This window comes from Haliaeetus albicilla, chromosome 26 (assembly GCF_947461875.1).
Source record: "Haliaeetus albicilla chromosome 26, bHalAlb1.1, whole genome shotgun sequence".
NCBI lineage: Eukaryota > Metazoa > Chordata > Aves > Accipitriformes > Accipitridae > Haliaeetus > Haliaeetus albicilla.
Genome location: NC_091508.1, coordinates 15751831 through 15771402, shown reverse-complemented (window position 1 = coordinate 15771402; position 19572 = coordinate 15751831). Strand labels below are relative to the sequence as shown.

Genomic DNA, 19572 nt, shown 5'->3' with positions numbered 1-19572 from the left:
AAATCCAGTGGGAGTCAAAGCAGCACAGCACCCAAAGCCAAGGATCCTACCCTTAAAACCTACATAGGCAAAGCCTGGAAATTGCCCCTTTAGGGATAAGAGGAATACACAAACTTTTTCCTGACCATGGCTTTGCCTCTTTGAGAAGCACAGTCGGCCGTATGTGCTGTACTGCTGCCAGTACTGACAGCACAGCCACCTGAACTGTGACTTTATCAGAGCACTCTGCCTGTAGAAAAACCTCCAGTTTAAAATAGACACCATGGTCACTGTCAGTGCTGTTCACCAAGAGCTTCAGTCAAACTAAGAGCACCCCAGCTGGAGCACCAGGACTAGTGAGAGGTTTGAGGTGGCCAGAAGCCTCTGGCCACTGTCCTCTGCCTGTGCTCTGGTCATCTAGGAGACATTGTACATAGGAGATCGTCAAACAGACAAGGAAAATAAAGAGCTTACCTGCTCACCAACTTTCCCTGGTCGGCCACGGTTTCCTGGCTCACCCTGCAGGACAAGGACAGACAAGGCACACAGGTTACTTGGTGTTCCCACTCAGAACCTCAGTACAATATGGTTCTTTGTACACCCATGATTTGGGCTGCTGTGTGTGAATCGTGGAAAATCTGCAAGAAACAAAGTCTCGCAAAAACAACTATGACTTGAAAGGTAATCCAATGCAAGAAACACAGCTGACGCAAACATGGAGCAAACACTTGCTGTTCTGGAGTGAAATGTCCCCAAAGCAGCTGGTCCTGCTGTCATAAAATAACCTTCACAAAACCAAACTCAAGCATTGAAACATAAGCTGTCTACTTTCCTGTGGCATAGCCTAGTCCTGGTTGCTCTATCCCCATGTTTAATAAGGCATGAGTTCTTATCAGGGATGTTCTTGAAGTGGGGGTGTTTCTGACCCATAACATTTCAATCTGAAAGACTAAGTAAAACAGACAGATGAAGGCAGAAACACGTCATCAGCAGGAAGAGAATGGGAAATGACCCTGATTAACCAAAGGATTTGAGGAGCATCTAGGAAAAGCAAGAGTGCAGACACCATGGGGAGGTGTAGTTCCTGAATGACAAAGGAGAAGGGATCCAAGAAAATTCACCTGCTAGTGGAAGTGTCACAAGAATAAAAGACAACCCAAATATTCCCAGGCATAGGCACATTACTGTCACATGAAGCATCCACATGAATACCACAGAAAGAACCTACATGAGATAAATCACAGTGCAGGATGAGAGAAATTCAGAGAATGAGAAAAATGAGGGGCAAAAAGAAAAGCAGGAGGAGGAGGAGGAGGAGAATTTCAAATCCACCAGGGATAAGGGCAGCTGTGGCAGAACCCGAAGGCCGGCGGAGTGTCCCTGGACAGGCCATCCAGAGGCCAGACTCACCGCTAACCAGTATTGTCTCCGGGTGATGGCAGCTGTATTTTCTCAGTAGGCAGATACTCCGGACGTGCTGCCAGACCACATTTTTGCTATTTACTGTTTGAAGAGGTTGTTTTTATTGGGTTTTCTCTTTCCTTTTGAGTGTGGGTTTGTGAAGCAGACTGCCCTGGGATGGCTCCTGCTGCCAATTAGGCAGCAAAGATAGGAATGATGTGCATTGTTTTAGAACAAAAACATGGAGAAGCAATGGAAAATAAGATGAGATGATGGAGGGGGGAGTTGGTTTATATCAAAGGAGGCACACACTTGTTTATAATAAAGCACATGGCTTAAAAAATGCACCATCATTCCTTTTGCTGAAGAAACCAAGCAGAAGCAGAGACCCCAAAATTCAGAGAAAAAGAGAAATCCTCAGCTCCCCTTGTTCTCTCTGGAATGAATACCCTAGGTTTGGAGCATGGTAAAGGTGAGAAAAGATATTTCCCTCTTCCTTTCCTCCCTTCCATCCACTGCTTTCCTGATCACAAACAAATTCTTTCCTCACCTTTAGACCATCAGGACCAGGTCTTCCTGGAAAACCCTTCCGACCAGATCGACCCTGAAATAGATGGAAAAAACAATAAAGATAAAAAGCTTGCAGCTGCCCTTAGTCACAGCAGTGTATCTATGAATCTATATGGTGCAGCTTACAAGCAATGCTCCCTGTCAATTCAGGGTGCTAGAGTTGTAGCAGCCCTTACTGAGGCGAAGGCAACACAAGAGGAAAGCACTGTGTCTTGAGTGACACCAGGTTTGATCCATGGGGAACATGCCTAGACACCTACTCCAAGGTTCAGCCAATTTCTGATTCTCCAGCTTGATTCTGTTACTTAAACATCACATCAGAAACATAATGCATGGACTATAATTAACCAAGCCAAGGGCTTTGTTGCTGCCCTTTAGTTTATTATGTGCCACGTTCAGCTGGATTTATTCTACTTCCAGCAGTTTTCTTGTAGTAATGCCAGCTCGGACACCAGCAATCTGAGCATTCAAAGGTGGTACTTCACAAGATGGTACTTTCCTATTGTTGGCAGGGACTTGGCCATGTAAGCATCTTAGGGGCTCCTTCCCTGGCATCCAGAGAGGATTTGGGAGTAGGACTGTCCCTACAGTGGGGGAAGCCAGGCTGACATTCACAGCTACAGCTCAGAAAAGCAGAAATAAGCCTGCAGAGCAAAAGGTTCATGTTGAGCCTTCCCTTTGGCTAGAAGAACACTTATGGTGCTGTCCCAGGCACTGGAGAAACTGGATTTAGTATGTTGCTCCAGAAAGGACTAAAAGTGTCTGCCAGAACAGTGGAGGAAATGCAAAATAAAACATCTATTTTCTGATCCACCTTGAAGCTCCAGCACAGTTACCAATTTTCAAGATATTTTACTATCCTGTGATGACAATTATGTACATAACCATTACAAAATCCTGAGCTGGAAAGCTCACAGATATGATAATATTCTTTTTGTTTCTTCTAACTATGTTTCTGTGATACATCACTGTGTTCAGAGCAGTGTAGAGGTCAAAAAGGACTCTCTCTCACTGTCAGGTCTTTTTTCTTGCTTTTCACTCTACTCATTGAAAAATACTATAAATCAAGGAAGAAACATCAGGACTGGTTACAGAGATGGTTTCCAGTCAACATGCTTTATCTTGAGGATGAACTATTCAAACATTAGAGGGTTTTTCAAGGTCTGAGACTTTAAGCAAGTTATAAAATTAGAGTCCCACTCAACACCCTGTACAAGACACTTCCTTGACTTTCAGCCATCCTGGATCAAGCAGTTCGACCAAGCCCTGGACAAGACAATATTTCTTAGAAGAGCAGATCTTTCCCCAAACCAGGAGTTTTGAAGCCTTATGTTGACTATAATCCCATTGCAAAGTCAACAGAGCTGGTACTGAGTAAACTACTGAAACCTACCTCTGGACCAGGGACTCCTGGTGGTCCTAAGGGTCCTTCATCTCCCTGAGGTGAAAAGAAATGAAAATAAAAGGCAAAGTAGTGACAAAATCTGGACTCACCATGCAGCAAGAATGAAAGGCCTGCAGTATGAGCAGCAGTTAAACACAGGCTGTGTGCTCAGCCGTCACATTTTAACAACCAAGTCCTTCTGAATCCTAGAGCAGGCAGCTCAGCATCTCTGAGGTTTCTCATCTCCCTTCCCCATCTCAGAAAAAAAATCTAAAGTCAAGTCCTGACAGCAAAGGCCTTCCAAAATTTGACCAAAGTCAACACCAGTTGATTGGGCCTATCATGGGCTGGACTTAGCCCATAGGGTACCCTGGACATGCTCACATGACTCTGCTTCATTTGATTTGGCAGGGATACGAATGCTGTAGAGCTCTCTACTCTTTTTCTTTCTTTCCTGCTTCTTTTTTTGCCCCACAAAAAGGGTGTTGCAAAATTTCCCACAGAACCATTTGGCAACGTATGAAGGTTTCCCTTTTGCTTTCAGATGGGACTACACATGCTGCAGGATGGAGCTATCTCAAAATCTCACACAGCAATTGGACTCGGTCCTCTCCCTTGGCTCTACACCAATTTCTAATGTGATAGGATCAGATCTACAGTTTCTAAGAGACCTTCAATTAAGCTCCACAAAAATTATCTCAAGTGTCTAAAACCAACTGCCAAGAGAGAAATTAAAAGTGCCCTTGGCAGCCACAGTTCTGGCTGTTCTCATTTAGGTGGTCATCCGTGGTAATGAAGTGGCACGAGCTGGCAGGCTGAAGATGGGGGACTGGAAGTCAGGAACCCCACTCAGTGGGCTCAGATGAACCACCCACAATATGCCACATTTCTAAACAAGATGTAATCCACAGCCTTGACCTACCACATTGGGTAACAGCAGCGGTAAAGGCACAGCGGTGTGGTCTGGTGCACATTCAAAGTCCTTTAGCACAGCTTATGTCAAACTCCATGTCCATGTCTTCAGTCTTACTTTTACACTCACTAACTAGAGTAAATTGAAGGCAGCTTGGTCATGCCTGCCTGAACCTGGAATGCAGGGCTTCGATTCCCTTTGTAAATTGCCTAGATTTTTTTTTTTTCCCTATTTCAGTGCAAATAAATGAGCTAATTTGCATTAATCCCATTGAGAGAGCAAGCAGAAGACTTCCCAGAAAAAGTTAAGAATTATTAGTGCTATTAGAACGAGCTCCTGCCCATGCGTGCACTAAGTATTATTTGCACAACGTTTCATGACTCTGGACAAACAGCTTACACTGGCCTAAACAAGAAGAAACTACACTGAAGCAACTGGAGTTACAACAGGATAAAGAGAGGGCACTCAGGCCTTCTCTGCTGCTGCTATAAAGTATTTGCAGCTCCAGGACAATTAAATCAATGACAATTGTCCCTTCTTAGTGACTGTGAGTGGAATGAAGCTTCAAGTTTTCACATGAAGCAATAAGTGAAAGCTGCAAGCTATGAGATGCTGGGGCAAATGAATCTTTGCAGAAGAGCAATTTCAATTTAGGTACTCTTTGTACAAAAGGATATTGCTCTGTGTGAGAGCGTGAAGTCTGTAGGTCTCACAGTTGAAAGAAAACACACTTAAAAGGAGCAGAAAGCAAAAGCCAGGTCAGGGCATGCCTGTGCAACGGGATGTGCAGGGAAAAGGGTATTAATACCCGTTCTGGGTGTGTGTGGGTGTGGGGGAACAGATTTTAAAAGAAAAGCCAATGTAGAGTTTAGGGTCAGTGGATGCCAGCAGTGACTGCAAGCAAAGATCACAGGACTGCAGCTTCGGGGAAGCTCCTCTTTTGCGCGTCTCTTATCACTGAATATAAGCATCTGCTTCCAGATTCAGAGGGACTGGATGATTTCAAGTCACAGGCACCATTTCAGCATGCCTTCATTTTCAAAATTCAACATTATTCTTTAAATCCAATCTGCTTTTGGTCTGAGGACACTCACCTCTTGTCCAGGCAGCCCTCTCGGCCCAGGTAAACCTCGTGCTCCTGGCTTTCCCTGAGAAAGAGCCAAAGGAAAAGATACTCAGAAAATAGAAACATAAGCTCAGAAGGGCAATTAAAATGAGAAAGTCTCTTTCACAGCCATGGGACATCATCCAATGTCAATTTTGTTACAGAAAAAAAATTGAAAAAAGAAAACCCTGCACTTGGAGGGACCTCAAGCCAAACAGACCAAGCTGAAACGCTGGCCAGGACAATCTTCAGGAATCTCCAGGGCTTTCTCTCTCCCCCTTTCCCACTACTTTGTTTTCCCTGGCTGCTTCCCACCCCACACAGAGATTCAATTTCTGCTCCACTCACCTTCAGGCCTTCAGGACCATTTTCTCCGGGTGGGCCAATGTCACCTGGAAAGCCCTGAAGAAAATGAGAAATAGTCAGGGTGCATAGGTGGAGATGGACTTTTACAACCGGCTTCAGAGGACAGTCTCTGTGAGAGTTTTAATTAAACGCTAAGGGCTGAGACATTTGTTACGTGCTGGCAGCGTCCGTGTGTGGGCCACCGCGCGGCTTCTAGAGGGAATGAACCAAGATAATGGGAGCAGCCCTATCGGTTTGATTCAAGAGCAGCCTTTCCCAGCAGTTCCCTTTAGGTCCATCTTCTTAGAAGATTTATTGCTGTGAGGGCGTCCCTGTCATCACACAGCTAAAACCAGCAATTTGGGTTTTAATTAATCTTTGTGAGTCAGCGCATAATCTCACGGCTCTGAGAAACGAACTACACGCCTCAGTGACAAAGGGAAGCAGGCGAGGAATTAGGAAAGGTGCTGACATGCTCATTAGCTGCTGCCTTCAGCCAGGCAGCGACTCCTTTCCACCCACCAGCCCTTTGCTGAGGAAACAAAGGAATATGTGGTTATTTCCAATAGCAACAAAGAGGAACGATTGCTAAGTGGCAGCATTCAACTGAGAGCCCTTCCAGACCCAGCAGAATACCATAACACTGATGAAGGGAAAAGAGATCATCAGTTGCACTGGAAGTGGCTCTCTAGCATCTTACAGACATTGTCTGGTTGCTTATGAAGGAGAAAAATGACAACGTGCTGGGGGAAGCTGATCCTGCATTTAAGGTATCACTGTGACAATATTTTTGGTAAGGGCAGCAAGAGTCTTTTTCTACTTGAAATGGTATTTTGTGGGGGAAAAAATGAAAAAACCCTCCACAATATCTATGAAAAAAAGTGGAAGGAAACCCCAGGAAACCATGAGATGCAGAATGGGTCATGAACGCATCTTGATCCTCCCTATCTCATCACCACTCATGTACCATCATACCCTGGCAGAGAAGCAAAGCCCTAAGCTGAAAAGAGGAGGTTAGGTGGAAAGTGAGATGCAAGATTCAAGAAATGAGTGTTCTGCCCTGAAAAGCAGTTGAAGAACAAGAAGGGCCAGAGAACAACATGGTCAATAGAAAGACCAGTGTCCACAGAGACTGGCCAGTGGCTGGGAGACAGCCTGGGGCTCTATTCCAGTGCACCACTGGCTTTTCTCACACCTTTTGGAAGCTCCCTTTACCTTTCTAGGCTTGAGATCTTCCCTCTGCAAAACGATAGGATGTTCTGCTTTGCAGTGAGTGTCTGCCAAGGTGTTTAAAAAAAAAAAAAAAGGAAGGATAGGGAGAGATGAGAGATTGTGACATGCTGTTTGCCAGGTTAGAGACAACCTTTGGGGACTGACCTTTCTGAACAAGAGTGGAACAAGCTGATACATATAGGACTTGCACGGGAAGATTGGGAAGAAAAAGGCTTGGAATGGTAGCTGGAGATCAGGAAATCTGAGTGCAGGGTGGTCAGAGGGTACAATATGGACAGTCTGCCCCATTTCCCAGTTTGAACAAAAGTGGACCTCAATTCAGTAAATAACAGTAAATCCTACAGCACAGCAAAGCTCTTTCTGCCTCGGCATTTCTGGAGCCCCGGTGTGCCATTGTCCTAAAGCAACCCATCTGCCTGTTGTTAGCAAAGGCTCTGACCCCAGAACACACCAGTTTTGGGTTGGTAAATGTATCAGAGCTCAGGTGTCATGGTGAGCAGTAGCAGTGGCAGCTGTCCCCTCCCTCCGTCGGGCTGGATGCCCACATGGGAGGCAGCGTTTGGCTCTTGCTTTCCGTATGAACTAGCAACAGCTATATGCCTATGCCTCCTAATCAAAACCCTATGTAGACCTGCCTGTACACAGCTCTAGAGCTAAAAACCTCCAGTGGGGAAAGGAGATAGGCATCTCTAACAGTCTCTCAAATGCCACATGGGTGTTTATCAGAGAGTTGATTCTCAGTGGGGCAGCAAGCTGCAGACATGGAATAACTACTGCTGCAGAGGCAAAACAAGATGGGAGAGAGGTGTTACCGTGTGGGTTTCCTGAAGAAAGTATGCTGCAGAAGTTACCAAAGAAAAGACAGGCATGAGAAGGAGCTGGTGGGACGTACCTCAGGGCCAGGTGGTCCTGGAAACCCGACTGGACCTTTGTCACCGACTTTTCCCTGCAGAAATCAGAAAAACATGGACAAAATGAGCTGGCTCCTGGCTATTGTCTTTCCTGTTTAGAGTAGCACACCCCTGCCAAGCTGTCTTTCCAGCTAGGCACTGAACCTTTAGAGAAAGGGAGATTAGGAATCAGAGGATGCTTGGTTACTTACCAGGGGGCCTGCTTTCCCTCGTGCCCCAGGGACCCCAGGCAAACCCTGGCTGCCCTGAGAGAGACACACACACATTTTTTCAGAAAACACAATGAAGCATCAAAAAAATACCAACTCCCCAGGCTCCAGCTCCTCTGCAGCAGAGAGAGGAGCACTTTCTAAGGGCTGAACTCAGCCCTGCAAGGAGCTGGCACAGTTGCACTAATGTCAGTGAGATGTTTCTGCTAAAGCCAGGGCTGAATTTAGCCCCAAAGAACACATGAGCTGTTGCAGCTAGTTGTGGCTCAGAGCCATGTAGGCCCCAGTGCAGTGCTAAGTACAGCTGAAGTCAGTATCGTGTTGTACTCACAGGGGAGAAGTCACTTGCTTAGAAGTTATGCACGGCGTTAAGTGCTTCACTGGGTCAGGGTTTAAGTTGCTGCACTGAGCAGACAAAACCTCCAAGTCTGCAGCCGCTGGACCACACACATTCACACCCATCCCCATCAATCCCATCCCATCACTTCCAATTTCTGCATGAAGATATGGCCCCTTTTATAGAAAGCCCCCAGTAGAACTGCTTTTATTATGAGTAACAACAAAATTCATGTATTGACATGAATTTTAGAAAGGTGCAGCATACCCCAAATGAGAACTATCCAAGCAGGGGAACCTGACAGCAGGATGCAGTTAGTTCCAGCTCCTCGTGTCTTAAGATGAGTGGAGAAAGCTGGTGGCCACACATACTACTATGTAAGCAAAAAAAATGATGGAGAAAAGAAAAACAATTACCTTGTCTCCTTGGAAGCCGATATCTCCTGGAACACCTGCTCCTCCCTGATCACCCTGGATACACATCACCAGAGGGTTAAAATAGGCAACAGCAATGGCCAAAATGCCCAGGTAGATGCTAGATGGTGCATTGTACAGCAAAAGTCTCATCACTAGCTCTATTCAAAACTGAACTGCTGGCAAACTGTAGATCATATCAACTGCAACAACAATCCTGAATGAAGTATGTATTTCCCAACATTGATTCTAAAGTGAGAAATGAAACTGCAGGAGAGGGGAAAACATGAATTCCCAAGCATTGTGTTTCTATAGAGGCTGCAAGAAGAGAGACTGTGTTCCTCTGGCTAGCAGCAACCGTGAAGGTGGTGAAGTGTTAAAATTCAGCTGAACAGAAGAACTAGTTTAGTTTTCAATGAATCGACCTTTTCTGTCATAAGGGTCTATAGAAAAAAAAACAATACTTGGGGTTTCTGTGAGCGTATCCTAGTGCTGGTATCAAAGATCACTCCTCTTCCATAAGAAAACATGAGTAACTTCTAGTAATGGTACCATTGCACTGCCAATATCTAGGCTGAGATTCCCCAGGAGGGGTAGGCTGGTATTCATTGGGATGGGGATCCCATCTTTGAGCCCACCGTCATTGACAGTATTTCCTAACCAAGCTATCTTTCTTTCCCCTCTTTGGACCATCGTAACAGATTCTGACTCCCTGGGTAGAAAATAAGTGTCCCTGAAGGTTTTCTTGGGGGCAGTGGGCTATCTTGCATTGCCTCTTAGCCCTGCTGTGAGCAGGCTGTTGGACCAGATGACCTCCTGATGTCCCCTCCAACCTCATTTATTTAGTGATTTACTTAAACAAAAAATGAGTCAATGATGGGGCAGAGAAAGGAAAATTCTACTTGGAAAGTCAAAGGAGGAATGACTATAAAAACTTGGTACAATGACAAGACCCAACAGAAATAACTGTTAGAGGAACTCTGTCCCATGCACAGCACATGCCTCTAAACTTGGCTTCTTAGTAAGGGAACAAGCCATACAAGAGCAGAGAGCTATATGTTTAAACATAGTCCACATGGAAGACATATGGACTCCTGCAACAGAGCCAAAGTCTACAAAGAGATGACAGAAGAAGCCTACTTCTACTCAAGCACAAACCACCCACTTGTTATCAGAGAGTTGAAATAATTCTAATTACTTCAGTAACATGCAGGGGATAATGAAATTGTGGACCGTTAAGGCCTGAGTAGGGGAAGACTTTTTGGAGACAGCTTTTTCAGAAGAAAAATAATCAAGAACTATGCAGATTCAATGATGGAAACATTTCATGGATTCATGCTAAATTTGCTTAAATGTTTTGGTAAATGTTCCCAGAACATTTCACTGAACCATCTTCAAAACAAATCTTTTATATAGCAAAATTGAAATGTTGCTCTTAAAAAAGGTTAAATTAATTTTCCTCATTTGGTTTTTAACCTAAAATATTTTAATTTGAGTCAAATAACCAACATTTTGCTTCATCTAAACTATTTTCCATCTATCCTTTTTTTTTTTTTTTGGCAATGCAAGCAAATGAAAACAATCAGCTATTTACACAGCTTCAGTTCGGATGAACCCCAAGTATTAGATACAATAGAGATGGCAAAAAAAAATACTGTATGACCCAGCTCTTTTCCAGCCATTGCCAGATTTCTCTCATCTTCTCTGAATTTTCGACTTATTTTATCTAGTCCAAGGCTTAAACCACTGAAATCTGCTCTAATTCTGGCTCCTGCTAGAAGACAGCAGGACAATAGTTTTTCTTGAAAGTGAGAGGTTTGCTCTGAAAACTCCTTGTCTTTATCACCTATGCTAAGAGTTAAAAAAAAAAAAAAAGAGGTTTTTTTTTTCATTAAGCAGTTTTCTACCCAGACAGTATAATTGGCTATGGAAATATTGTTTTGGAATAAATACTTGGACATTAAGAAATGACTACTATAAGAAAAGAGTTTCCTGAGCATAGCAAAAGACAGGAACAAACCTTTATCACTGACCTTTAAGCAAAGTGGGATAGCGACTGCATGACAGAGAAAACAGTTTTCAAACAACTCTTGAGAAATGGGCATTAGAGAGGGTAAGAAGGAAGCAGGAAAGACAAAACACATCTTTTATCTTTAGCTTGGCTCCACGCAAGATATTCACATGCTATTGCAATAGCACAGCAAAATGTCATGGCATGAATGATCCATCTGCAGTGGCCATTAATATCTTACACCAAAACTGATGACTAGGGCATCTTCCTTCACCTGCCTTGAGCACAGTAAATCTGAAATTGTGACTGAGGGTGTGTGTCCTTAACGTGAGGGAAACAATAAGGAAGAAAGAAGTCAGGCATGTTTATTATTAAAAAAAGCTATGCCGAGATGACAAAAAGGGGCTGCAAGTACTTTGCTCATAGGGAGGAGGAGGAATGTGCAATCTGAAATTACAAACAGGCTCTGTCCATGGGATATTGCCTATGTTTCATGTTTCACCCATAAAAAGAAATGCAGCTTCAGAGACCCTGAGGTCCTCCTTAGCACCACACTACACAGAAAGGGGGCTACGAGGGAAGCAACAGATTTGCAAGTGCGAGGCGTGTTTGCTGTCTGTAGGACACAGAGGAGATTGCCGTGCAAAAATCTCATTTTGCTGTCGATTGGACATCTCTTTTTCCCAAGAATTTCTGCTTAGAAATACAAGTGGAGCTAACACTGCAAAACTACTAGAGGTATTTTACTGAGCTGTCTGCTCCACAAGTTACAGATGTCCTGATTCATAAAACTCCTTTATGTGAACAAGTAGCTAGGATTTCCTCCACTTCCTCCACCTTTCCTCTGCACTCATCACATCACGTGGTCTTCTCAAGACCACTCTCTATTTCAGGTTTATACAGTAATTCCACTTCTCCCTGTAAGAGCAGATGCAACCCTCTTTGTCCCCTCTCCTTGCCTCCATGAAAACATATAAATGGAAGCAGAAAGATGACCCATTTGGGGGTAAACTGAAGCTGTAAAAAACATAATTAAATTCCACGGTACCGAGCTTTTATGGGGGATGCAGAAGGGGTTGGCTAGCATTGGTGTGCTCTGTACTTGCCTGTCTAGCTGCTAGATACAAAGATGTGATTTCTGCAGGAGGAGTGGGATGTTACCCCTTGTTCAAGTTCATGCCTGGCCTCTGCTGTGTGATGTGCACATTTGGGATTAATAAGCTGCACCTTATAGAATATTGAACAAGGCAACATAGGAAACAAAGTCCAAAAAACCAGTGAAAAATGTTCCCCTCATGGAAGGGGAAAGCCCTTTCAGTGTTGAGGCAGGTTCCTCCTCATGTCATGGCAAAGGGGAATGGCAACAGTGTTTCTGAAGGATGCAGCATTAAGCTGAGGACCTTCTCCCAGGTGGATCGAGGTGGCAGCCTCAGTTACATGCCTGCTGCCCACACACACACCATCCAGCCACCCTGTCATCATGCTTAGGTTTTACCGGCATCTGATCTGACTGCTGTTGAGCGAAGGGAGTATTCCTCAGCTACAAAAAGACAAACCTGTACGAGGCCACATACTTGGATGTGACCAAGATGGATGGGTTTAACAGGATCTGGCAGACATCTAATTAAATCTTCATCAACACATCCTCAGAAAGGCACTATGAACTGCAGCCTGGAGCTGACGGGGCAGGCCAGGCGTGAGCGCTATGGGTTGTGCTCCAGGCACCCTTTGACACCGGCACCTCTGGCTGCTCCTGCAGCCCTGCGGGGTGCCAGGGGGGTAACGCAGGGCACAGCACAGGCAGCTCCACGTGGATGTGCAGAAAAGGCCAAGTTCTGTAGAACTGCAACAGGAGAAAAAAGACTGTCCCTTGCCAGGGAGGACTTGGGGCAGTCTCGAAATCCCTATTGCCCCTCGAACCTGGGCTAGTCCATGAGTGGCAGCAGATGCAAGGTGCGAGGCTCCCAAGGCTGCTCTCATCTGCTGTGAATTACTAATTATGAAAGGCTACCGATTACTGTCAGCATGGAGTGGTGAGGTTTGCCACTCTCCACTCCTGCTGACCCAGCTTTTCAGATGCTGCCAAATGTCTAAGGCTTTTCTTTTTTCTTTTCTTTCTTTCTTTCTTTTTTTTTTAAATAAGAATTTTAACTCTATGTTTACCAGCTTTTTGAAAATTATGGTGGAGGAGAAGAGGGGAGAGCCAGTACCTTTATCCCCCTCCCCTCTGGCCATGTAATGGGAGACTACTGCACTTCTGCAATAATGCCTCACATCCCTTTGGGAAAAGCCTCTGTATCTAAATGGGTTTATTAGAAACTGCTTTCTAGAGAATCCACCTGACATCTTCATACCAGATTCAGCCTTCTCTAGGCTGGGACCTTCTGGTGTAAGGTGTTGATTTGCTGCTGGAATGGGCACGTTTAGTAAGGCTGACAGCTACTGTTGGCTGAACCTGGGCATTGTCTGTTCTTGCTAGTACCTGGATTCATTCATCTTGCACATTCAACACACTTAGCATATGGCTCAGGTCTTTCAGAGATGGACTAGCCATTTGAGGTGCCTGCTTAAAGTCTCAAGAAAGATGCCTGGACAGTTGGCAGATGGCAGCTCAACCCCTATGGAAAATCACATGTCTTAAGCTGGGGTGTAAACAGGACTCCCGGACTCTTAACACAGCTTTCTGCTGTATGGGCTGTGCATCGGCTCTGCATGGTGTGGTGCCAGCCCTTCCTTCTCCTGTAGCATTCCTGGTGAACGCACTGCAGGAAAGCAGCACTAGCTTGGAAGTCAGAAATAATTTGCTCTTCAAAGGGGACTCGGGGACCTCATATGCTTACAGAGCGGTACAGTGGGGTGGGTGTGCTTGAGCCACACCAGTGTGCAGAGAAAACGTTGCTGCACGGTGGCTGGACTGTCAGCCCCAACTAGTTAGCTAAGTTCACCCTTGTAATTGCATCTTCAATATCCAGCAGAGAGGGGAAGTCTGTTACTTGGGAGATGACCAAGCTATGAATAAGGATCTCTGCACAGGCAGACTGCATACAACCGCGGTCTGGAAATGTTTCAAGAATGGCAAGAGGCAAACTTTCAGACTGACAGACATAGAGAATAAATACAAGATTCAGGGAGGATACTTATGTTTCTGGTCATAGCAGTAAGACAGTTTTGTCTGAAGATGACGAGGGAGGGTTATAATGAAGTCAAAATCTAATGGACAGAAAAAGTATAGTAGGCAACCAAAGAAAGCCTTTAAATAAGAGGTTACGGCCTAAAAATAGCAATAGCAGGAGAAACTAACAGTGACACAACCGGTGAGGGATTACAGAAGGGAGCCTCCAACACAAGTCAATCCCTCTGCTCCAGGCAGGGTCCTTCCTGTGACCCAAGCCCAAATGGGCACTGAGTGAACACAGAGATCCTGCCTCTACTTTTCTATATGTGGGATTTCCTTAAGTCAGATTTTCTAAGACCAGCTTCAATTAAAAAACATGTGGCAAAAACAAGGGGGGCAAAGAAAGATTTATGCTGCAGCTTCTTAATAAAGGCTGAGACAGAAAACATTTTCATTGAAACAAGGCAGGTGGCAAGGCAAAAGATGATCCCGGCAAGGAGAGGGTCCAAGAGGCCAGGGTGTACTTCCCACCTCTAGTAACCTCCTCCTCAGTCATTTGTGCAACTCAGAAGCCCTCACATAACATGAAGGGCATAAATGTCCCTTCCATCTACCACATATACATTTAGACCACAAGCTCTTTGCAGGCAGAGTTTTTCCCTTGCTACAAACTGAGCAAAAGCAGCAAGACCAGATAGCATTTAAATTTCTTAGTGGTACCAGAACATAAATAATTAAAACACAAATGTAAACTAGCTGTAAGAAGGGATGAGTGTTTTTGCTCATGATGCCCAAATCGGAGTGAGAGAAAATAAAAAGGCTTAAAGGTGCCATTCACTAAAGAAATGTGGGAGTGAGTAAATGAATGCAGCAGCCTTTTGATCAGTGGGAGAAGGGATGTATTATAAACCGGGCCAACTAGCTGAACAGCAAGACCAACAAATCAGAAAACCAAATAACTGAAAAAACCACAAAGCTATTTCAGGCCAAATCCTCCCCCAAATATAAGGAGAGCTGGTAAACTTTGTCTATACTCATGCAAAGAAGTGCAGCAAACTTTGATGCTTTGGCTAAAATGCCAGAGCTGCATGCCTTCACCTGAGCAGATAAGACTTGGGGCCATCAATGTTTAAGTAGGTCTGATTTTCCTTTACCTTGTATTTCCCAGCCCTTTGGCTGTTAGACTGCTGGAAAGGATACGCACAAGCTGTTTGGAAGCTCTCTCTGACTCTGAAATCATTGTTGGTCTGATCTGAGTGTTTGGTAGCACCCAGGATATTCGAACTAAAGCAACTCCTTAGGGACAGAGGAGGCTTGAGTAGGAGGGGTGGTTTGCCAGTCTTCGATTAGGAAAGGGCTGTAATGAAAGCCAGGAAGGAAGCCTCTCCTGTCCAAGGCAAATGAGTGGGAGAGTAGCTAGGGAGGGAAAGAAAGGGTTTCCTGCACCTCAGGAGAGAGGCTACAAGACTGAGCATGGGATTATTGAGGGAGGATGGATAATTCTGCACTTGGGAGTATTGTAAGGATAACTCCAGGGAGAGCTACAAACCATTTGGTTACTGTGATAGCAGCGGCTGAAGAATACTGGGGATAAACAGAGCAGTCTGTGTAAAGTGATGGAGACTATAATGTCCAGGAAGGTTAATTTTGCTAAACAATTACTTAAACATTGGCAATTCTTAAGATATTCAACCATTTATTCCAAGGAGCAGACAGAAGAGTCTGTGGGCTCTAGGAATTAGTGGTGAGTCAAGAAACCAGATACAATGTCTTAAGCTTGTCCTAAAGAAAAAGTTCTTCTCTTGTCCTGTCCTTCCTCTCTACAAAAGTAAAAAGGTGGTGCAGGGGAGAAATGGAAATGGCAGACACAGGAGCCCTGGCAAAGAGCTGCTATAATATAAGGAGAGTGGAATCAACTGGCTTGACGCTACTTCCCCCATGTGCAGTTTTGGGCTGCTAAATCAGTCTCTAAAAGCAAACATCTAACAAGAGAATAAAACATTAACAGGAGGATAGTTGACAGAAGGAAGACAATACACTTAATGGTCATTTTTCATTGCCCTCCTGAGCAATCAGAGCCAACAATAAATGATTGCACCTCCCACTCTTTCAAACTAAATAAATCTTACAGTCAAATATCTGTGGGAGGATGGTTCTCATGACAGTGAGACATTTACACACACAGCTTCATGCTGATTTAGCTCAAGCTGCGTGTTTTTGTGCCAGCAGCACTAAATCATTGCAATCAATGCCCCTCTCCTTTTTTACTTTTTTTAAAGTGATTTATACCAGTTTGGCATAAGGCAATTTCCTCTTGGCAGGAAGCTGAACCAAGGTGAGCCTCTGCGAACAGGAGCAGAGGTACCTAACACAGAACAGTTTTTCCTGGGGATCCAGCTGGTTTGGTTGATCCAGTGAGTTGTGCTGCTTTGTCACATCATGTGTTTCCCCCAAATGCATTCGTGCAAAGCCACTGTCAGTGTTGTTAGCTCTTCATCCTCCTCCACATCCCATCATGTAACCAATATAAAAACATAAAAGCCCAGTGAAACACCAGATCATCTTACAGTTACTGCCATCACCAGTAGGAGACAGAAGCTCCAAAGAGGATCTGAGCATAACTGATCAATACTAGAACTCCAAGGAAAAGGAGAAGGGGCAGATATAAAAGAAAGAAAAATCATAACTGAAGCATCAAGAAAGGAGGGAGGGCAGGAGGACGGGAGCAAAGAGACAGCCAGAGTGGAACCAGTACCATGGTGCTGAATGAGAAAGAGAAGCTAGAAAGGGGATTTCACATGCAAAATTAAAACACAGTGCAATAAGGGAGTATTCAGATCACCTTATCACCTTTCAGTCCATGTTCTCCAGGGTTTCCCATCAGCCCCTGAAACAAAAGAAAGTTCAGAGTGAGACTGAGCCACTGCGAAGACTTGCTCAGGTCTATGACATTGATGTCCCTGATGGGGCTGGTGGCTCAGACCCACAGCATTGGCCTGGCACAGCCCCAAGGCCAAATGTCAGGCTGCTCCCAAGGCGTGCTCCATCACACATCCTTTAAACATCCGTCATGGGCTGGAGGCGCGCAGGGAAAATGCCCCTGGGTTTCTCCATTGACTTAGACCTGCTGCAGACCACCAGTAGGATGTTGTGTTCAACAGTCCTGTGCCTGGGTCAATGGACAAGCATTACTGCTGCCCATCCTTTCTTTCAGGATAGTCACCATTACCCAAGAGAGGATATTCAGCCCTGCCATGGAGGGACAAGAGCTCACACATCTCAGTTATTCTCTCACCTTTAAGCCTTTTGGTCCTGGATAGCCTATCGGTCCAGCAGAGCCCATGTCACCCTAGTAAGAGAAAGAAAATTACCGAAGTCATTAGGTGCAAAACCCAACAGGTAGCTGTATGTAGTGTGAAATTCCTCTCCTATCTGGTCTCTCAGTATCCCTGAAGAATTGCACCACTGACTTCGGCAGAAGCAGCGTCCTGGCACAAGTCAAGAGACTTTTAATGTGTAGACAGCCTCTAAGTAAAAGAAGCACAAGGTGTTTGCCTCACAGGCGTATGAGGGTAGAAGAGCACCTCCTATTTGCATCCTGCTCTCGCCAGAAAGAGCCCCCAAAGCGCCTTGACACTAACCACCAGAGAAGTGAGCTGTCCCCCACGATCAGCTCACCCGGACCCACCGTGCTGCTGCTCCTGTGCATGGCCACGGCAATTGGGTAGAGTGTGCTGGATGCCTGGAGAATGTGTGAGCATCCCACTCCTGTGCCACAGGAGATATGGGTGTCAGGGAGTGTGGTCAGACTCCAAACCCAGGAGCGTGGAGTCCTGGATCCACTTAAAAAATAGATAATGGCAAAATAATGGAAAGCTAATTAAGAAACCACCTTGAAGTCTGCAACTGTGGTAGGATCTGAGAAATTTTTTTTCTATGTTCTTCCTACCTTTTGAATGGATTAATTTCTCTCTTCCACTACTTGAAAAATTAAAATATTGAGCTGGTATAAGACAATCCTGGAGTGTACTTATTCCTGGTGAAGTTACTCCTGCTCTCAAAAAGAAGCTACCGCAGTATTCCTGAGTTCTCCAGAGGGAGTCTGAGGGTGTGTTAAAAAGGACAGAGTCAAACAGCAAAAAGGGTAATAGTCAAGAAATTTGGCTCACTACTGAGCTCTGATATCTAAAAGTGATATGGGGAGGAGAGAGGGGAAATGGGAGGTAAGGACAGAGGTGTCCCATCAGCGTGGCCATTCTGCTGCAGCGAGAAGTCAGCATGGCATCGTGTATTGGGACTTGTACGAGAAACTGCAACACAGGAGGATACTGGAGCTCACCGTTGCTACGTGTACCTGAGTGTGCATGTACAAAAGAAAGCCTTCAGTGGCCGGCATTTAAACAGGCTTTGACTGCTTTCTGCCCATGAAGAGAGTCAGTGATACAGTGCACCAGCCTTGCCTGCAATGTGTAAATAAACAGGGAAGGCTCTGGTGAAGGAGCGCTTCTCTGGTCGGCAGTCTCGGGCCCGCAGCCATGCTGGGAGCGCTGGGCTGCAGCTGCCTGAACAGATGCCTTTTTCATACCTCCCAGCATAAAGGCTTCTTGTAGAAATGTGTTTACTTAAAGCTTTGCCCACACAGTTAATTAGGAGAGCAAGAGGCTTTAGTTACATCTAATTCTGCTCTTCAGCCTCTCTTAAACAGCAGACCCAAACACCTGCAGGGTGCATGGAGGCAGCCAGGAACCCGGCCAGTCCCCCGGGGGCGGCTGTAGCTGGGAAGGAAGGAAGCACCTGAACGGGGGCCAGCCCGTAGCAAACACCCCACTGCCTTCTCCTTGCTCTGCAGCGTGAGCCCCGTGCTGCAGACCCCAGGGAAGAAGACTGGTGCTGTCCCACAGAAAGGAGAAGGCAGGATGGATGTGCCCCCTTCTCCCCAGGAGCATGGAGGAAGTCACTCTTAGATCAATCCCACTAGAGATGCTTCAGCATCCTGAATTCAGGAGTTGCATGTTACCCTGGAACACAAGATCTGACTCAGTTTGACCTGAATCTCAGTTTGAAATTTTTATCTCAGAGTGGTACCAACAGACTAACTGGGAAAGGCAGCAGCCGATTGCTACTGCTGCAGCAAGTGATTCTTGGAAAAAAAAGCATTGCAAAGGATTGACTTTCTGCCTTAAAAGTAAAGCTAGGAAGAAGCTCACCACAGGAATGATAATTTCTTCATCTGGATGGGAAGGGAGAAGAAATATTTAAAGTTTAAGACAGGCTGGGTTTAGCAGCAAAAGGAGAACTGCTGCTTTTGACCTTGTCCAGCAAAAACATTAGAAGTTGTGGTGTCAGTAGAGGATGACATAATGGATCAAGACAGCCAAGGTAACAGACTCCAGATCACCTGGTGATGGACCTGAATCGTGATCTAGGACATGCAATGCTAGATCTTGGGGCCAAACAGGGGAAAAAACAAAACAGTTTAGTTGCACCTCCCATAGAATTTGGTGCCATTTGGGTAACTGCAGCCAATGTGGGACAAAAACTTCACAATTACAAAGGCAGGTTAGAAAACCACACTCTGCCTGTGGTCATTTCAGATCAGCTCCAGGCAAAACCTGTCCCTTCCTGGCCCCTGTGATCTATCCCAAG

The 19572-nt window shown here is 45.2% G+C and overlaps 1 protein-coding gene across 1 annotated transcript in view; it reads right to left on the bottom strand.

The window, feature by feature from the left end:
- The window catches only part of COL27A1 (collagen type XXVII alpha 1 chain), a 163316-nt gene that overhangs the window by 70859 nt on the left and 72885 nt on the right, over window positions 1–19572 (bottom strand). Inside the window, exons 16-25 of the mRNA XM_069771912.1 lie at window positions 17222–17275; window positions 16769–16813; window positions 8804–8857; window positions 8033–8086; window positions 7823–7876; window positions 5701–5754; window positions 5342–5395; window positions 3344–3388; window positions 1931–1984; window positions 454–498 (exon numbers count right to left, since the gene is read on the bottom strand). Coding sequence (XP_069628013.1) covers window positions 454–498; window positions 1931–1984; window positions 3344–3388; window positions 5342–5395; window positions 5701–5754; window positions 7823–7876; window positions 8033–8086; window positions 8804–8857; window positions 16769–16813; window positions 17222–17275 — 513 coding nt within the window. The remainder of the gene's footprint in view (window positions 1–453; window positions 499–1930; window positions 1985–3343; window positions 3389–5341; window positions 5396–5700; window positions 5755–7822; window positions 7877–8032; window positions 8087–8803; window positions 8858–16768; window positions 16814–17221; window positions 17276–19572) is intronic.